The sequence below is a fragment of the Osmia lignaria genome, chromosome 10 (genome assembly GCF_051020975.1).
Source record: "Osmia lignaria lignaria isolate PbOS001 chromosome 10, iyOsmLign1, whole genome shotgun sequence".
Classification (NCBI taxonomy): Eukaryota; Metazoa; Arthropoda; class Insecta; order Hymenoptera; family Megachilidae; genus Osmia; species Osmia lignaria.
The window spans coordinates 10,467,848-10,485,912 of NC_135041.1; the positions used below are offsets into that span (position 1 = coordinate 10,467,848).

An 18,065-nucleotide genomic window follows, 5' to 3' on the forward strand; every position below is an offset into this window, starting at 1 on the left:
TAAAACGCGTTAGAATATTATTTATCAGAAGCTTCCCATTATATCACCGTTCAAGATCTCAATCGTATATTAACAGTTTCGTGTACTTACCTCACTGTCGATCTTCTTGAACTCCGGGTCATCCTCGTCTACCTCGAAGTACAGTTCCGTGGACGTGACGGAGATAATACCAGGAGCCACGATACCAGGAGCGATCAATTTCCCTTTCGTGCTGATGTTCACCGGGCCTGACGGAACACGATCTCGTTATAATCCTTAGATGCATGGCACCGGCGAAACGATTCGCTGGAAAGCCCCGTGCAAGATTGAAAGGAAATGAAATTAAAGGAAATATCCAACCTGTCAGGTCGTTGTCGAGGTCTCTGTCGTCCGACAACAGTTCGCTGTCGTCCATCAGATCCGCCGACTGCAATTGCTGCTGATGTGCACGCGAGGCTGCGAGATGCGCGTGAAACTCTTCACGCGCTTGCAGTATCGCATCCTCGGGTGCACCATGTTCGAGTGCCGCCTTCAGTGTAGCTTCGGGATGGCTCGAGCCTAGTGGATTGTGCACGAAACGCTTACGTCTACGTGCATCATCCTCCCAAGCATCTAGCTTCCAGTATTCGGCCAACCTGTGTTACAATCGTACAAATCATTGTAGGGATTTTCAAGTTTACCAGCGCATCCCTAGAAATTCCTAATCGCTTACTTTGCAGCCATTGGATCCATGTAACCCCAAGCGCCATGTTTGTTAGACAGGATATTTCGGACTTTCTCCAGCAATCTGCTCGCGATTACATTGTCCCGTCTTCGAGCTGCGGTGATCAAATGATCGCACATTCGTTCCTCTTCCCGTCGGTCGAGCAACGTCTGAGCGCACTGCGACTGAAACAGGAATATCAACATGAGCAGCATTACTTTTAGTTACAACATCGTACGTCTAGTTCAATAAGGAAACACAAAGCTGTACGGAGTGAAAATAAGAATAGATGAACAGGTACCTCGAAGTCAGCGTGTTTCAGTACATCGTCGGCTCGCATGCGATTCAGGATGAACTCGGCCTCGTTGGCGACTCTCACTATATGATCCTTCATCGCGTGTGACAGTAATCTGTGCATAACATAAACGTGAACTTTTTACGATAGAGAACGAGAGACGTTCAGCCACGGTTTACTACACGAGGTTGTAACTCTGTCGTTCCAACGATGATCATAACGAGACCTTCTTACCTTCCCTCGTTAATGAGCTCGATGAAAGCGAGGCCCGCGTGTTTCTGCAACGAGTTCTGCCATTCTTGGGAACAGAGTAGCATCACTAATTCCACCACGGAGTTGCTGTTTTTGAAGGTGGTCAGACCTAGCAACGGGGGGAGAGAAAAACGAATCATTAAGAGACGATGGAACGGGAAGGTTGAGCAAAGCTAAACGAAGCTGTAAATGGTTTGAATTTTTTTATAAAATGCATCAGATTAGAAGGGAAGAGTAAGCAGTAATGGATCCAGAATTATTATTCATAATTATTCAAGAGTTATGAAATCTTGGATTAAGATTTAAAAATTACTTTTGCACATTTTCTCCTTCGCATGCAAGGTTTCTGGATCCGTCCCTGATGGTAAGAGAGAAATAGAATAGACATAGACGTTCGAGTGATTTATAAACGACGTTCAATGTATCGTTTCGAGCGTTGTTAAAAATAAAAGTGCATCGATGCGTGGTACGATCGTCATTCGCTACGTTCCACGAATATATAAAATCCTCGCGAAGTGCCGCGGACCGTGCGTCTACCGTGAATACAAATGCTCGACACGACCATCCGGAATACGTCTTCCATCTTTCTAAGCGAAACCATAAAGTGACTAATTTGAATACATTCAGCGCGATGAACCGAAACGAACAAAAAAGAACGGAAGGTGCAGAAACGACAGAATCTTGTCACGATAAATGTGACGAAGAATTTGCTGGATTTCTGGAAACGGTGTTGAAAAAAAAAATCTTCAGAAATTTCCATATTCGTAATGGTTACACGAGTTTTGAATAATGCAATAGGGATAAATTTTCTCACGCGTATATCTATAAAAAAAGGTGCCATTAATTAAACTACACTTAAAAAAAAAGTACAAATTACTGGGATATTGATTAATTAGGGATTAAAATAAGGTAATTTAATTACACTTTTCTTTGGATTCAAATGGTCCTCTACTATACTTAATATTCATGCTACTAAAAAACCCATTAACCTTCCAACACCACCATTACACTCGAATCAATCTCTCCAACTATTTACGTCACAATTTTCAAACACATTTGCACCAATGTTAGAAAGCGTACATACATTGAATATGCAAGTTGATCGATCCACCAGTTACTTACGACCCCTACCTTTTCCCTCCATTAACAATTCCTGTCCATGAGAGCCGACCAGGGTTTTCGACAGGAACGGAGCGAAATCTACCATGATTTCTCTCAAAAGCGGGCACACAGAGCCGAGTGCCATTTCTAGCTTCTGTGTAAGGGATGCTTCGCGCGATGGCGTAGGAACCGGCAAATGATCGACCAAACCTTTGATCGGTAAATCATCCGGTCTCGGTGACGCGGAAGTCATCACTAGCCTATCCGGAACGCGAACTACAGAGATTTCTGCGGATGGTTTCTCACCACGTTCGGCGTTACCAAGCATCTCTTGATCCAGAACGTTACCTTCGTTGTCTTGCATGTCACCTACGTATCAAATCAATATAAAATGTTAAACACCCATGATAAAAAAAAAAAAGAATACACGTTCTTTCTGGGATATAAGGAAAGAGTTTTTACCACGAGAATGAGTCATATTGTGAATATTTCGTGGATCTTCTCTTTGATTCGTCATCGGAATCGTGTCTCCATCTTCGTTGAGGTTCACATCGGTCCAAGCTTCCTCAGAAGAGTTATGTTTATTCTCATTATCAGTTGTAACCTCTGATGGGCTGGGATCAGCAGTAATATTGCTTCTATGTACCGTATCTTCACTGGAGTCGTTGCTCTAAGAGAAAGTAGAATTTAAGTTATGCAAATCAGAGTCACGATTATCGTGCTCGTAAACGCTTAAAAAATAATTAAACGTATAAACTCGTAGGAGTTTAGCAGGATTTTTAAAAAAAGATTTAATAATTTCTTTTCTCCTTTGTAATCGTTAAGATCCATGTAAAGTTGATTCATGTGAAAGTGTATCAAAGTGTGTTCGATTAAGTTACTTTAAATCAAGGTAATCTGTACTACCGCTACATTGGCTACGATACTTAATACTGTCTCTAACGAAAGCCTAGCTTTCGTTCAACACACTAATCGTTAAGTTCTATAACAATCTTAGGAACGTTTTAATTGTAGGAATCAAACGGTATATACTCTGCGGTTAAATATCGCGTGCTATGCATTTACCTGACGTCATGCAATTAATCGTACACCACTAAAACGCAATCACCTAATACTTAGTAAACAAGGAATAGAAGCTTCGTAGATTCTCAAGTTACCACGGCGAACATGATATCGTAACAATTATACTGTTACATAAAAATATTTGAACAGCAATAAATTTAGCTTTTGATTGCAGGAACCAAGTACTTAACGATTTCACATTACGTGATTCAATTTTTGTTTCAGCTACGAACATTTCGTTATTCCAATACTTTTATGTACCCATGTAAATTATGTTCATCAACCGTACGTAACGAAAATACAGCTACGTAGAAAAAATTTACGTGATTAAACACCGTAAATAAAAAACACGAATTGATTCCTTCTTTTAATGTGGTTTCCTATCTTCATTGAATACTCGTCGATTGGGCATTCCTACGTGCCGTCGTTGCGTCTTCTTGCTTTTCAATAAAAAAATTTGTTTAAAAAAGTATCGTTTGAAATCGCATTTCGAACGCTTCCAAAACGTGGACGATCGTTGAGAGATTATTTCATGAAGGTACAGAGAAAGGTGTCTCTTTAATTAACATCTTCCGTGTCCATACTGAAAGTGAAATTTTACCTGGATATTTCGTGGCAGTGGTTCGGTTCTTGTCGAAGAGCCAAGCGTTGGTTCTGACGAGGTGTAATCCTCGAGAATTGTCCGTGGCCGAGGTACACCACTGTGACCTCCCTTCAGAACCAGTAGTTAGTACGCATAGCAATGCAAGCAGAGGAAGTTAACGATGAGAAAAATTTAAACAGTAAAAGTATCGCATGCTTCAGAGAATTAAAGAATTGATCAATTACAAGATAGACCTACTATCGTCAAGTATAGAGAGATATGTACACGTACGAGTTAAGTTTAACCCCTTTGATTCGACGCTTCTTAGGATGAACAGAAATAGTTCAATAAAAATATTTACAATTTTAAGCAACAACTGAATTCATAATAATTATTTAAATATTTGAGGGATGATGCAGCCGGCTCAAAGGAGTTCTATATCCTGAATTCTTTAACGTGAGGTAACAATTAAAAGGATAATGATAAAAAGAGATTAATTTTGATACTGAATGGGAAAAATTCCTCCACATTGTTAATCTGTACATTTTTACACCTTTTTTAAATTATATAATAACTTAAGGTACGTTTTGTACGACTAACGCTACCTAGTAGAGGACAAAGAAATGAAAGAGGAAGATTACTTTATTTCGGGAAATAAGCGACTTTAGTTAATTATTTGAACAAGAGGTGCAGAATAGACCCCCACCATTTTCGAATCACATTCTGTTATACCAACTTCGATTGGTAGCACTCTAATTAATAGAAATTAAACGTAAAAATACTTATTATTTTAAATAACGAACAAAATATTTCTACTCTTATTAAGCATTTTTCCATTTCGTTCCAAAGTCGATCACTTTCCACCTTCATCCTTTTTAATAAACTTCACGTGCGAGAATAAAACTTTATATATTACATTTTAAATATATAATTACTCTGATCTACATAAGTGCAAAGGAACATATGTAGTTAAGTACCGTATTAATTAAACACTACATGCTGGATTAAATAGATACTGTTACATAATTAAATCAAAGTATTATATCGGGGTTGTCTAATCTATAAGACTACTTAAAATAAGAACTACATCTAAAGAGAAGTTCCTTTTCAAACTAATCAAATATTTTTATTTCCATCGTTAAAGATCTACTTTTCGTTATTAAAGCTATCAGTACTCGGGATGCATGCAATTCTTAGTCGACGTATTAAAAGAAACATTTTAATAGAGAAACGTGGATGTTGGGACTTAAAGTATCCACAAGAGAAGAATTGAAAAGTGATAGTTGAACAAACTTATATGCAAAGCGCATCGCGTAGGCAGAGTGTGCCGATTTCATTAGAATCGTGCGTGATAAATATGTGCAAAAGTTACGTAAAGGTATTATCGAAAATTTTTCAATATGTACATCGCAATATATATATACCAAGATCATGATTTTTAAAAGGATCACCTCGTTATTTAAGAAACATATATAATTATGTTACTCGATAAAAAATAGCATGCAGTTTCAAAGAATCAAAAATCTTTACGAGTACCGATGTTTCGTTTATCAAAAACCTTTCAATGAAACTTTTACTATTATCCTCGTTTTATGGACAGTATCAAGAAGAGATTCGCAAGACCATTTTACCTGAGAATAATGCATCAATTAATCCCAATGTACGCACAGGTAGATCTTTTACGTTGCACGTTTCAATGACACGATAAGAATTGAATCTTATCGAAGATACATGAAGACGAAGGGAAATGATTGGTTGATCACTTACCTTTGTCGAAGGAGGACCGGAGGATGTGACGTCGTGATCTGCCAGGATCGATGAATTATTCTCGTCGACGATTATAACTTCGTATTCACCGTCGTCCTGAGAACCAGCCTGGCTCATAATACCTCCGCTTCCTGAGAACATAATTGAAAAACGTGATAATGTATTCTAATTACATGTAGAGAAACATTCTCTTGCTAAGCAGGCTGACATGAACGACGATGCGATCGACGATTTAAAGATTTCAGAATCTAACAAGTTTCTGAAATTTAAGATTAAACGCAGAAGCTATATTTTAATATCTCATTTTTGCTTTTATTTCATTTTATTTCGACGTTAAGTTAAGATAATACGTCGATCGCATTATGTAGGAAAGGAGATGCATTGTAGTGCAGGAACTCAAAACGGAAAGGAACAAACGAAGCATAATAGGAATTTAATTAAAGCATTCAAAAATGTTTATTCGAAGTTCGAGGAAACAATTGTTAACCATTTTAGTTAAAATTATGCATTTTCTTCTATTTTGATAATCAAACTTGCGTTTCCTTTCTCTTCAAACAATCTCATAAAATCATACTTGACTGCAATAAACGTAAGAAAATCATAACAAACTTCTCGAATGCATCAAAGTGGCAAACTTTGGAAGAACCAGAGCTTTGATCAAAGCTTCATTAATTAATTTTCTTATAGCGCTTCATCGTTTTACTTTCAACAAGTTCATACAGCAATGTTAAGGTTTCGTCTAGCAAAATAATGCGCGTTATCACTTAACAATAATTTCTTTATTTTCAAGAATGAAAGAAATCCTGTTAACGAAGTTTGCGTAATTGGGTTACAATTTTGAACAGACATGCAGACTAGCTGGTTTATTTGCAAATTGTATGCAAGTTACATATCTTTCATTCGCGATTCATGTGCGCTAAGCTTTCGAAAAACACTCGGTATATCTAATGAAAAAATATAGCAACAAACGTATTGCAGTAAGTTTTTTAGACAGCACTTTTAAAGAACAAAATGGTTCTTCAATCTCATCTTCCTCTTTTGCAAGCAGTTAACATAATCATAACCAAACGTTCATGTAAGTTTCAATAAATTTATAACAGGAACAAAAGAAAATTGTAACGTAGGAACAAATAATTCTATCAAAAATCCATTGAAAAGAAGAAAGAACTCCACTTCTGCCGAATAAAAAATCAGAACGATGCTAGTGTGTATATGTGCGTGCACGTGTAAGTGTATGTATATGTGTACAGATCATACAACGAGGTGGTTGAATTTCTTTAAGGCCCTTGGTGAACGAGAGCATGCAGACAAAAATATTAACGGGTCAAGACCGCGGAAACTGAAGAAGAATAAGGAAGTCGAAAAAAAGATGGTATTGATAGTTCGCTTGCGGTCGAGTTAAGGCGGGATTTTCTATAAACGCATAAATCTACTCTTTCAGCTAGAAAACTGAAAAAAAAAATGGCAGATCTACTTTACTATTCAAAACCTACTTTTCCAGTGGACCTATTCATCTTTATACAAGACATCTAGCTTTCCCTAAGTTCTTTTAAAATCAAAAGCAAATTCTAGGAGGCTCCTCTCTACCCTTACCCTTAATCAAAGGAAAACTTACGTTAAACCCCGGGTAAATTTTCTCTGTAATCGTAACCTTATAGGAAATCCCACTTTTAAACGACAGATAAAAATCGAGCAGGCGAAAGAAATAAAAAAGAAAAGAAGTCGAGCATTCCGTGGAACACAACGTTCGGGCAATCGAGTTACCTTGCAGACCAACACCGGAGTTTCTATGACAGAGATTTCGGGGCTGATCGATATGCTTTTGAAGCGTATGATGGTGATTGTTGTTATTGTGATGATGGTAATGATGATGACGATGATAGTTATGGTTATTCGGATGATGGTTGTAATGATTACTGTGGTGATTCGGGAGATAATAGTTGGAGGGGGGCTGGCGATTAGAGTGCCTGGCAGCCGGTAGCGGGTGCTGGTGGTGGTGCTGGTTCATATGGTGGTTGGCATTGGCATTGGCATTCGCATTGGCGTTAGGGTGAGATCCCGGGAGGAACTGTGGGTACACGTGGTGAGACCACTGTGGAAACAGGGGCCGCCCTCCTCCACCACCATTCCCATCTGCTGAGGAACCACATTTACCACGTTACCACGATTCTCGACCATAAACCCCTTCTTTCTATCGTGCCTCTTTTTATTCTTTCTATCATGTGTCTGATCGTGTGTCAGCTTAGACTTCTTACTGGGTTTCACTCTAACCGCTACGTAAGCATTTACTCAAGCTGTTAGACTACTGTGGTAATAGATCATAAAATCAAAATTCGGAAATAATGATACTTTTTTGCTTTAGAGAGATTTCACCTAAACCGAAGGTTCATAGGGCTGGATATAAAAAAATAAGGATTATACTAAATGAAATAGGCTACGATTAAGAACTCTAGCATTACATAAATTTTTACAATTATACAGTTATAGTAAATATTTCTGTTGAAAATATTCAACTCGAGACATTAGACTTAATTTGGGTCATTATATGTTAAATGTAATGCTGATGATGATGTTGATGGTAATATATGCTGTATGTTATTATTGAAAATTTATATTGAAATATAATTATTTCTTAGCTGAATTATTAGGTCTGAATTGTTAAGTATGAAATGTCCGATTTTCTTCAGCTTCTTAACCTTACCGATTTGTTTCAAGCGGTTTAATATTGTTGAATACTAACGTCAAACCTTGCTGCTAATTCACGTGTAGTTTAAGATGTATCCGCTTCCACTGCAATTTTCAGCTCATCGTTATCCACCTTGTTTTCAGGTCGCCCGCGTGCTCCATTTTGAAAATCAAAATCGGCAGATCGGAATTTCTCAAACCATCGACATACTGTACGTTCATTAACCACATCTTTGCCAAACACTTCGTTGACACTTCGAGGTGTTTGCGCTATACACGACGGAATTTATATTCGAAAGTAACGCGAATTTTTGACATAACTATGGTTTACAGAATTTAATCTGCAAAAGGCAGTTTGACAGATAATCACAAACCGAAACGTGCGCCTGAAAGACTAAAGACGAACTAAGACTAAAGACATCAGGTGTCGAACTCGATACTTTAGGTAATCGGACATTTCATATTTAATGACCTAATACTTATTTTTAGAGACAAGAACGAAGGTTATTTTTTATTTGAAAGTCCATTTTAATAAATAAATGGAATATTAATATGGAATTTTTTCTGACAAGCGTAGTACTTTTTGAAACAGAAATCAGTTGGCGCCTCTTGCTATGGCAGTGCCATTGGAGTATGGAGTAATAGTTTAACGTTTCTGTTTGCAAAGTCATACTTATTAACAATCTTTTGTGTTTGTATCAATTGTTTAGTGAAGTATTTTATTTTGTACAAAATTTTTTAAGTGAAAGTGTAAGTTTCCTTGAAAATTCATCTGCATCAGGTGCCAAATAATTGCTTGTTAAGGTAAGAAGAAAAATTGATGTTGCTTGAGAAATTTACTATAAGAATAAACATTATTTTAATTTTAAAAATATTACTAAATAGAGTGAAACTCAGTAATGATGAGACAATATTGAATTTCTACTAGAAACAGCTATATTATTCTGTTGTTTGATAGAAAAGTGTAATATTAAATTTTGGAGCATCACACAGTTGAAAGACAATACACATTATTATATTTAAAACATTTACATAATTAATGTAGGTTATCTTCAATTCTCTTGTAATAAATTTTTTTCAATTCATTTTTCATAATTCAATTCTATATGTTATAATAAAAAATAACAGTGATATGAAAAAATATGTTTGAACTCAACAAAAAGTGCTGATACATTCAACAAACATCAAAACTCTCACTGTCAGATACATATAACAATAGTTCATACAGTGCAATTGATCATGCTCTCTATTTAGTGTGGTGTGCTGCTTTTGACTTGTTGCTACACAGTTAAAGTGCACAGTGTTCCATAGTAACTACATATTTGTGTACACATTTATATCATATGTAACATTTTTATTTGATTTGGTTTTTTAATTGTTTTTTAATTATTATATCAGTTCATGAATTTTACAATTTCGTTTACAGTAATAAATATCATCAATAAATGTAGCAAAAAACTTTTCTCTTGTGTATCTAATTATGTGTTGTATTTTAAGTTATTCGTAGTTAATAATTTACTGTATCAGAGGAGTTTAATTCTTTATTATATCAGAAATGTATAAACGTCATGAAAAGCATGCTAATTCATTTATAATCATGCTCACAGCATTGTGTTACGCTCAAAATACAGAGAAATGTAATGTTGTTATTTAATCTGTTTTAACACAGCAATGCATATCTGACACGTAAGAGTTTTGAAGTAACAGCTGAATATTATTAGTGTTAATCATTTTTTGTTAAATGCTAACTCTTGTGTAAAATTTGTTAGAGTTAACACATATATATGTTTCAAATCAAACATGCATATATTAACATCAATTTCAATAGTCTTAATGTATTTTGTTAACATTTGTTTTGATTCCTGCAAATGATAACTATTATTACTCTTGTAATTTATCATTCCTAGATTACTTAATTTGATATGAAATCTGACCATTAATGCTCCTGAATAATTTCCTATTATTGCATTATGTATTAATTTCTCAGATTTTCAAAGAGAATCCTATGTTATGTGTGATTTTATCGCAACAAATTATTTTATATACAATGATATATATATCTTACCTGAGGGGCTACCTGGTCTTAGACCAGCACCATTAGTTTGTATTGTTTGAACTGGACTTGGTGGACGTTGTGATATCGGTGGTTCCAGAATATCACGATATTTTGATACCATTAGTACAGAGATGAAGTAAACTATAGCGAGGGACAGAAACTGGGCCTGCTTGGTTTCTTCCTAAAACGAGAATCAGACATGCTTATTACCTATCCATGTACAACCTTACATTTCTTTAATTCATTAACTAATTCCAATATACTTACAACATCTCTGTATATCACAGCTCTTAAACGATTCACATCCATATCTTGCAGCAATTTTTCGGGGTCTTTTACAGGACTTAATTGATGAGCCAGATTATCCACTATGTTCTAAAAAAATAGAAACTTATTTTTATTTTACCGCGAACAATTAATATCGATAGTCACTGAGAATGCTATTTTCTATATGACATGGCTTTGGGTACACAATGCGTGTAATTTATTCAGCATCGATGACAGTAAATACATTTGTCTATATAAATTAAGTTCGATCAGATGAAACATACCTTGGGTGATGTTTGAGCTCCTCGTATGAGAGACTGTATGTGCTGTGATTTATTACTAGTACCAATCTGCCGACCTAACATGCTGTACGGTCTGCCACGTTCTTTACACTCTAAGCAGTTTCTAACGGCACATGTACAGACCTATAGAAGCATTTCATCAGATGAATATAACAAAAAAACATTGTGTAAACGTACATGTTGAAGTTCTATGTTGTACATATAGAGAAACTAAAAATATTACAACTATTTAACACACTGCCGAATTAAAATCTATTTCTATTGATAAGAGTATGTTTCTGGACTACCATAGTGTCAGGATGTTTGGGAGAATTGTAATAATGATTTTACTCTCTCTGTTTAAAGCGTGTGATTTTCATTGAATTAGATAAGTTTACCCTCGACAGGAATTAAATTAAGTGATGTTTTATGAGTTTCAGAGGTTCATTAGGTTCTCTTATGTGGTATTTTACTATGAAACACATCAATATATACACACATGTAAAACAGTTTACAACTATATGATTTTTCTATGATGAACCTAGTTCAGATACATCTTGTCTTTCATGCAAAAGATAACAGAGATAACGAAAACATACATGCTGAAAGACAAGATCAATCCATCAGTGCTGTTTGGGTAATTAGTAATAGATTTCATTTATCGTAAAGTGCATCAGCATAATGAATCTAATTAGTATGCATCTTCTTTCGATCTATGAATGTTCCGGGATCTTTCAATGAATTTTATCAGCTATATCGCAAAAATTACAAAGATTGAGTATTAGAGAGCTGGAATCGTGTTATGTGGTAGTGTGTCTGTTTTGAAAAAGAAAATTAAAATACTACGTGGACGATAATACAAACCAGTCGTAAACACTGCCTTAGAATACCGCCACTAGACATATTCTTCTCAGCCTCCAGTTCACCGAAATTTAAAGAGCTGGCGAAGATAAGTACATCAGCCATGTTGACTAGTCTTTGCAGAAAAGAAACTGCTACTTCAATTGGCATCCCCTGAGTTGGTTCAATTACATCCAATTCGCTCTATGAATATCCAAGCACCAATTAAAAAAAGGATTCCGTGAAAATGAACTTTCACCCGGATATGCTGTTCTATCTGATAATTGAAAATAAGAAACTCGGAGAAAAGTTATACGTACATTCGGCGAGGTAGCCGATGCTAGAAGCGGCAATAATCCTCCGCAGGCAATTATAAGATTGTCAGCCAGTTGGGAAATTAGATGAACGGTATTAACAACAAAAATCGCGTTTTCACTGCTGTTTACAAAGTCCAACACTGATTTCGTTGAATGACTAAAATATAGATCATATAGAAACATTTTCAATCTCTTCAGACATTAAATCCTACTTAATGGAATGTTATTTGCATACCTTCTCCAGACTTGAATATCCGTTTCTAACGAGAAAAGAACATCCGAGAGTAATCTCTGATGTATGTAAGACCATTTGAATTCTGGTATTCTGAAAGGAGGTCGAGTCGGTCCTGGACTAAACATTGGTCTCGTAGAAGGATTACCTTGTTTTGATCGTTTTGTTTCTAAAACAATAATAATCGTAAATACTCGGGATACACATAGAAGTATGTATACTTTTGGAATAGCCATTGGTACCATTTGAAAAATTCTCAAGTTCTTACCGAAATGATTGGGATCCACTTGTGTGGAAGTTGAGGCACTCCTTGGTCGTTTCTGGGGTGACGATGTTTTTCGCAAGGGTACAGGTAAAGAAGGAGGTTCGTTATTGTTACTGTTAACATTATCTTCGTTGGCTGTCTCGGTAGGTACAGCCGGTAAACTGGATCTGCGATGGGTATCTACGTGATCTGGAGTCAAGTCATTCAACAACGAATTATCCCTGGTAACCACTGTAGAACTAACGATTTGAGGCACACCGTCGGGCATATTTGTATTAGCATCACAGACCGTAGATATTGTTGGAATTTGCTGTTTAGGATTTGGCACTTGCGTCACATTATCTACAGAACTTTGAACATCGCTATTACTACAAACACTATCTGTTACCTCTACCTCGGTCTCAGTTCTCACCGGAATGTCTGACTGATTATCACTTACGTTAGTAGAAATAGTGGACGGCTCCCTTGAATGTTTCTCAATTACCTTCTCATCGTTATCATTAATAACAGCACTTTCGTCCTCTGTCACAGAGTCCACCGCGCATTTCTCACTACTTAACTCACTACTCGCTACTACTGATTCCACTTTCTTCTCTTCTACATCTACCTTCTCCTCACATGTTTCCGTATTTTCTATTACGCTAGTTGAGCAATTGGGATTCTTTACAGTTTCCTCGTTATCATTTTCCTTATTCTCATCCTTCACTGTCGTACTCTTCGTGTCTTCGGCATCCTCAACCATATTGTCTTCGATCTTCTCAGTTTCCAATACCTTGGACTTCATTTCGCTTAAGTTGTCTTGGTTCTCCGTTGGTGTTAAGTACGCTTCTGAAGTGTCGCTGTCGATTATTTCCCGATCGTTCTCCAATTGCAGTTTCTCGATATCTTTGATGATCAACGGTTCCGGTGTTTCGCCAGGGGATGCGCTCGGTATATTCTCCGAATCAACCGATTCCGTTGAAGCGACAACGTCTGTCGAGCTTTCATCAGTTGCTGCAGCTTTCTCAGAATCTACTTCCGTATTAGAGGGAACGTCGTCATTGAGAGGAACGTCGTCTGCTGCTTCAGACTTTTCTTTGCTCGTCTCTTCGTCCTTCGTTTCGGTAGAAGAAGCTTCGGTGTCTTCCTTTGCTTGTGCAGTGTCAGAAGTGTTATCAGCCACGTTTGCGTTCTCTTTGGGCGTTGATTTCTCCTCTGGCACAGCATCTTCCTGTTCAGCCTGTACGTTTTCTTCCGTCTGCTTAGCAGAAGCCGATTCAGACACGGTGTCTTCCTCTTTCTGCTCTGATGGCTCCTCGTCCTTCTTCAATACCTCCTGTACCGTCATCGAATCCGGGCTGGAACTATCGATTTTGTGCACCTCGCTGTAGAAATCGCTGGAACTCTCGATCGATATCGCTTCGCTGGTCTCCTGCGTGGTCGGCACGGAAGCAGCCTCGCTGTTACCTTCCTCGAGGATCGTCGGTGTGTCCGTGTGAACTTCGCGCGCAGTGGTCGGTGTTTCCGGTTTGTCGCTCAGTCTAGAGTCCAGGGATATCGCTTCGCTCGATTGCGGAGTGTCCAGCGTTTCGCTGTTCGATTTCACGATCGCTGGACTACCGTCACTCTCGGTGTTGTCTATCGAGTTCAAGTCACAGCTGCACGATTCTTCTAGTCGATCGTTTCCCTCGGCTGCGTCGAATTCCTATGGGTGAGATCGATATTCGAGTTCACAAAGTATATTAAATCTACTTAAGGAGTTATAATTTGATAACGAACCTTATAGTTCCTCTCTACGTGTTGTACGTCGTGGTTCTGTTGATTGCCCCACGGCGATGGTTTATTATACCCATTATTCCCCGAATGCTGCTGATCCCAACCAGAGATAGTACTGATCGGCCTCTGTTGTCTTAACTCGGGATCCGTGATGTTATCTGATCGTTGCCTCTCGTAATGTTCATACATCTGGGCGAACTGGAGCTTGAATTCTTCGTAGGATACCTGAACAGTCGGGACTCGATGTGTTAACACAGGATACCTAATATGATAAATATATATTTACCTTGGAATGGACGATTGCCAAAGTGTCCACCCACACGCGCCACCCACCGTACTCGTGTTTAATAGCGTGATGCAGAAGCATTCGAAACAACGAGTACACCATGTCCGAAATCTTCTGTTCCTCCGTGTTCTTTGGATGAATGTAAGCCATTGCTATCAGCCACTCTTGCCACACAGACATCTGTAGAACGGTTCGTCGATTTTCGCGATTGTTGTTGCATAATAGTGTCATGTCCGAGAGAAACAACTTCTTCACCTCCAACAGTTGTTCCGTTTGCTTTGATTGTCGAATCAGCGTCGCTACTACTTTAAGTATCACTGAAAATATAAATGTGATAAATATTACCATCTCGCATGGAAACATTTTTTAAATGAAAAATCATTTATTTGACGACTTACTTGGATTTTCCAAACGATAATGAGATTCTGGCTCGGGGTGTCTGACGTAGAGGATCTGTTGACTAATGTGTTCCGTCATGATCTGAAAATCGAACGAACACATGGATGTTATTGAAGAGAATCGAATATAAAATGATTGACCGACGGATTAATTAGGGTACCTCGTATAAAACATTGTACGTTGGTAACGACAGTGTCTCTTCGTTCAGCAACAACCTTTCGGCAAGTAACGTGTACAGATTATGAGGGCTCATGACGTCGTATTTTCGTCTGTAATTGAAACAGTCTTGTAGCACGTATAAATTGTCAATTAATTTGTACGGTTTGTTCACGTACTTGTGCGTGCTACGGCTCAAGAAGAATCCCAACAACTTCAATGCCTGTAGACGTATCAATTGACTTTCTGCAGCAAGCAATTTAAAGATCGTTCTGACGCCTTGTTTCGCGTCGAAAGCAGGCACCATCGACGATGGGTGTTCAGACATTAACGATATAAGCATTTGCAGAACGTCGTGCAAATTTTCATCCTATAGAAAGAAACGAAACGTTGAAGTATCATTCATGATTAACTGTAGCAGTTTCGAGGGAGGGATGAAATTTACCTCGTGTATCGTCGTCAGATAATTAAGAATACTCTGCAACTCGTCATCCTTCACTCCGTTCCCGATCATGATCAGTTGTTTCAGAAATAACAAAATATAAGAACGTATTGTCAAGATATCCTTCTGCTGTGGTCGTGGTCCGTCTGCAAATAACAATTCAAAATTCTTCTTAAAACGATCGAACTTCAACGCGTTAGATCCTTTTGACAAATTTCAAGATACTCACCGAGTCCTTTTGGAGTGATACCACTCTTGGCTCGTGGATTGGCAACCCAATAGTAGTATTTAAGCGTGTGTACCGTTTGTAATACTGTGGAGACTCTTCTTACGTTAGAATATATTTGCGTGTCACTGAGGAATTCTGTGGCCAAGTACGAATATAGCCGGGTTTGCACCGGGGCCGGCGTATATATCCACAGAGCAGGATTAAAAAGCACGTGATCCAATAGCTGCCATGTTAGGAATGAAAAGTAAAACAACTACATCACCATGGATCTGCCTGTTCTTCGGACACACCAATCTAGCCGACTTTTATGAATTCCTACGTCTGTCAACCTGTATCCTGTTCGGTTGTCTTTTTTTTTCTCTCTCCATCGATGGAGAACTTATACTCCAGAGAAATAAAAATATCGTACCGATTGTTGTGGCTTTTTATCGATACAAACGATGCATTTGTCGGGAACTTCGAGTGGGAGCTTTGATATTCGTAATTGTGCAAGGATACCGGTATAAAAAAACGTAAACGTAGGGTAATTCAAGGTATATATCAATAAATCCATCGTAATTATTGATGACAAATATCGGAAAGAAAAGTGGATTGAGGAGAACAGAGTGACACTTTATGTCGAACACTCATGCACCGAAATTAGCTTCGAAGACAATATTGAGACAAAAGATGCGGGTAGGTAAGCGTGTTTCTTGGATCCTTTGATTATCTGGACGATTTTACCTTTTCTTCTGTATTTTTTATTATATTAACATATGTAAAGATTGCATGTGCTAATTTAGTTACTTTAGTATTTCCCATTAAATATAAAAAAATAACAAAAGATTGAGGATCATTTTTAGAAAGCTTACCTATCCATATCCTTCCAAAATTTACACAGAGATCGTAGGACCAATAAACGTGGAACATTTATCAAAATATCTTTTATAAATATTAGAAGTTCTTCTTTCTTTTTTATATGAAACACTCAAATCTTCCTTTCTTTCATGATTTAGCTGTTGATCGCGTACAGAGAATGTCCCAATATTCGATTGAATTGTGCATAGAAAAACAAAAGTAGCTCTGTCAAAGGCGATAGGCATCCTCGATAGAATATAAAGCGAAGTATTAGAAGTTTCAACAAAGACAGTATCTTCGTGGTACGCTTTCTTTTTTCCGTAGCATTAACGCGGATAGAAAAGATTAGTCACAGCAAAGAGAATGTTTATCAGCGTTGCAAAATAATAGATAGATAGTTTTCAATATGGAAGCGATTTAACGGGAACAAAAATATGTTGCGTAGCCATATTATGAAATCAGGAAGCCTAAAAGTCGGTAGATTGCATGCGATCCAAAGATATTTCATTAACACAATATCATTTATGAAGAGAGTACCAGTCATGCTTGAACGGATCATACTAATTTACGAACAAAAATACATTATAAATAGCATATTAACATTCAGAGCATCTACGAGCGATCGTTTTTCCTCGTACAAGCTAATGCAACAAATATAGATAGGTATTTATACAGAAAAAAATAATACGACATAAGATAGTCTTTTTGCTCATGCTATTATACATATTGATAATGACTGTATTGCGAGTAAGATAAAACAAAGGGTATGGAAATAGGGGATTAAAATAAAAATGTATATCCACAGATGAATTATCTCTCATGAGAAATTTGCTAAAAGGTTTCAGTAAACATGAATATGAACTACTCTGCGAGATACAAATCCTAATGACCTAATATGATTTTTTGGCTATATGATTATTAACAGTGACAGGATACTGATATAATTAAGTGATTCAATTAAATTAGCATCTATGCTACTAGTTAAGATAATTCATCAAATTTTTTTTTTCATTAGACGTAATTTTTCAAAGATGTAATTATCTTAACTCATTTGATAAATGATATAAATGTAGTTTAGGTATTTTTACAATGTATATTTAGATCAATTATTCTCTACCATTTTCGTGCAAGCTAAATTTTTTTGTTTGCTAATCTACTTGGACTTTCTTCAATTTCAATGATTTCTCTTCAATTTTACATTCTATCCTACATTTAATCAAGTTATTTAATTCTAATCGATGTCTAATTCTAATTCGTATAAAAATCGAACTAATGA

At 37.0% G+C, this 18,065-nt stretch overlaps 1 protein-coding gene across 16 annotated transcripts in view; it reads right to left on the minus strand.

Moving 5' to 3' along the window:
• Positions 1-18,065, minus strand: part of rg (A kinase anchor protein rugose) — a 236,647-nt gene that overhangs the window by 56,847 nt on the left and 161,735 nt on the right. For 5 of the 16 annotated variants that reach the window (XM_076690719.1, XM_076690716.1, XM_034339784.2 and 2 more), the window contains exons 14-37: positions 15,953-16,205; positions 15,727-15,869; positions 15,461-15,651; positions 15,286-15,394; positions 15,125-15,206; positions 14,727-15,043; positions 14,444-14,665; positions 12,689-14,369; positions 12,424-12,589; positions 12,192-12,345; positions 11,896-12,075; positions 11,035-11,175; positions 10,751-10,858; positions 10,493-10,664; positions 7,507-7,878; positions 5,743-5,873; positions 3,994-4,104; positions 2,793-3,000; positions 2,352-2,699; positions 1,212-1,338; positions 984-1,092; positions 692-867; positions 340-614; positions 91-227 (exon numbers count right to left, since the gene is read on the minus strand). In XM_076690719.1, coding sequence (XP_076546834.1) covers positions 91-227; positions 340-614; positions 692-867; positions 984-1,092; positions 1,212-1,338; positions 2,352-2,699; positions 2,793-3,000; positions 3,994-4,104; positions 5,743-5,873; positions 7,507-7,878; positions 10,493-10,664; positions 10,751-10,858; positions 11,035-11,175; positions 11,896-12,075; positions 12,192-12,345; positions 12,424-12,589; positions 12,689-14,369; positions 14,444-14,665; positions 14,727-15,043; positions 15,125-15,206; positions 15,286-15,394; positions 15,461-15,651; positions 15,727-15,869; positions 15,953-16,205 — 5,913 coding nt within the window. The remainder of the gene's footprint in view (positions 1-90; positions 228-339; positions 615-691; positions 868-983; positions 1,093-1,211; positions 1,339-2,351; positions 2,700-2,792; positions 3,001-3,993; positions 4,105-5,742; positions 5,874-7,506; positions 7,879-10,492; positions 10,665-10,750; positions 10,859-11,034; positions 11,176-11,895; positions 12,076-12,191; positions 12,346-12,423; positions 12,590-12,688; positions 14,370-14,443; positions 14,666-14,726; positions 15,044-15,124; positions 15,207-15,285; positions 15,395-15,460; positions 15,652-15,726; positions 15,870-15,952; positions 16,206-18,065) is intronic. The other 11 variants (XM_076690717.1, XM_076690720.1, XM_034339786.2 and 8 more) reach the window with 8 other exon arrangements.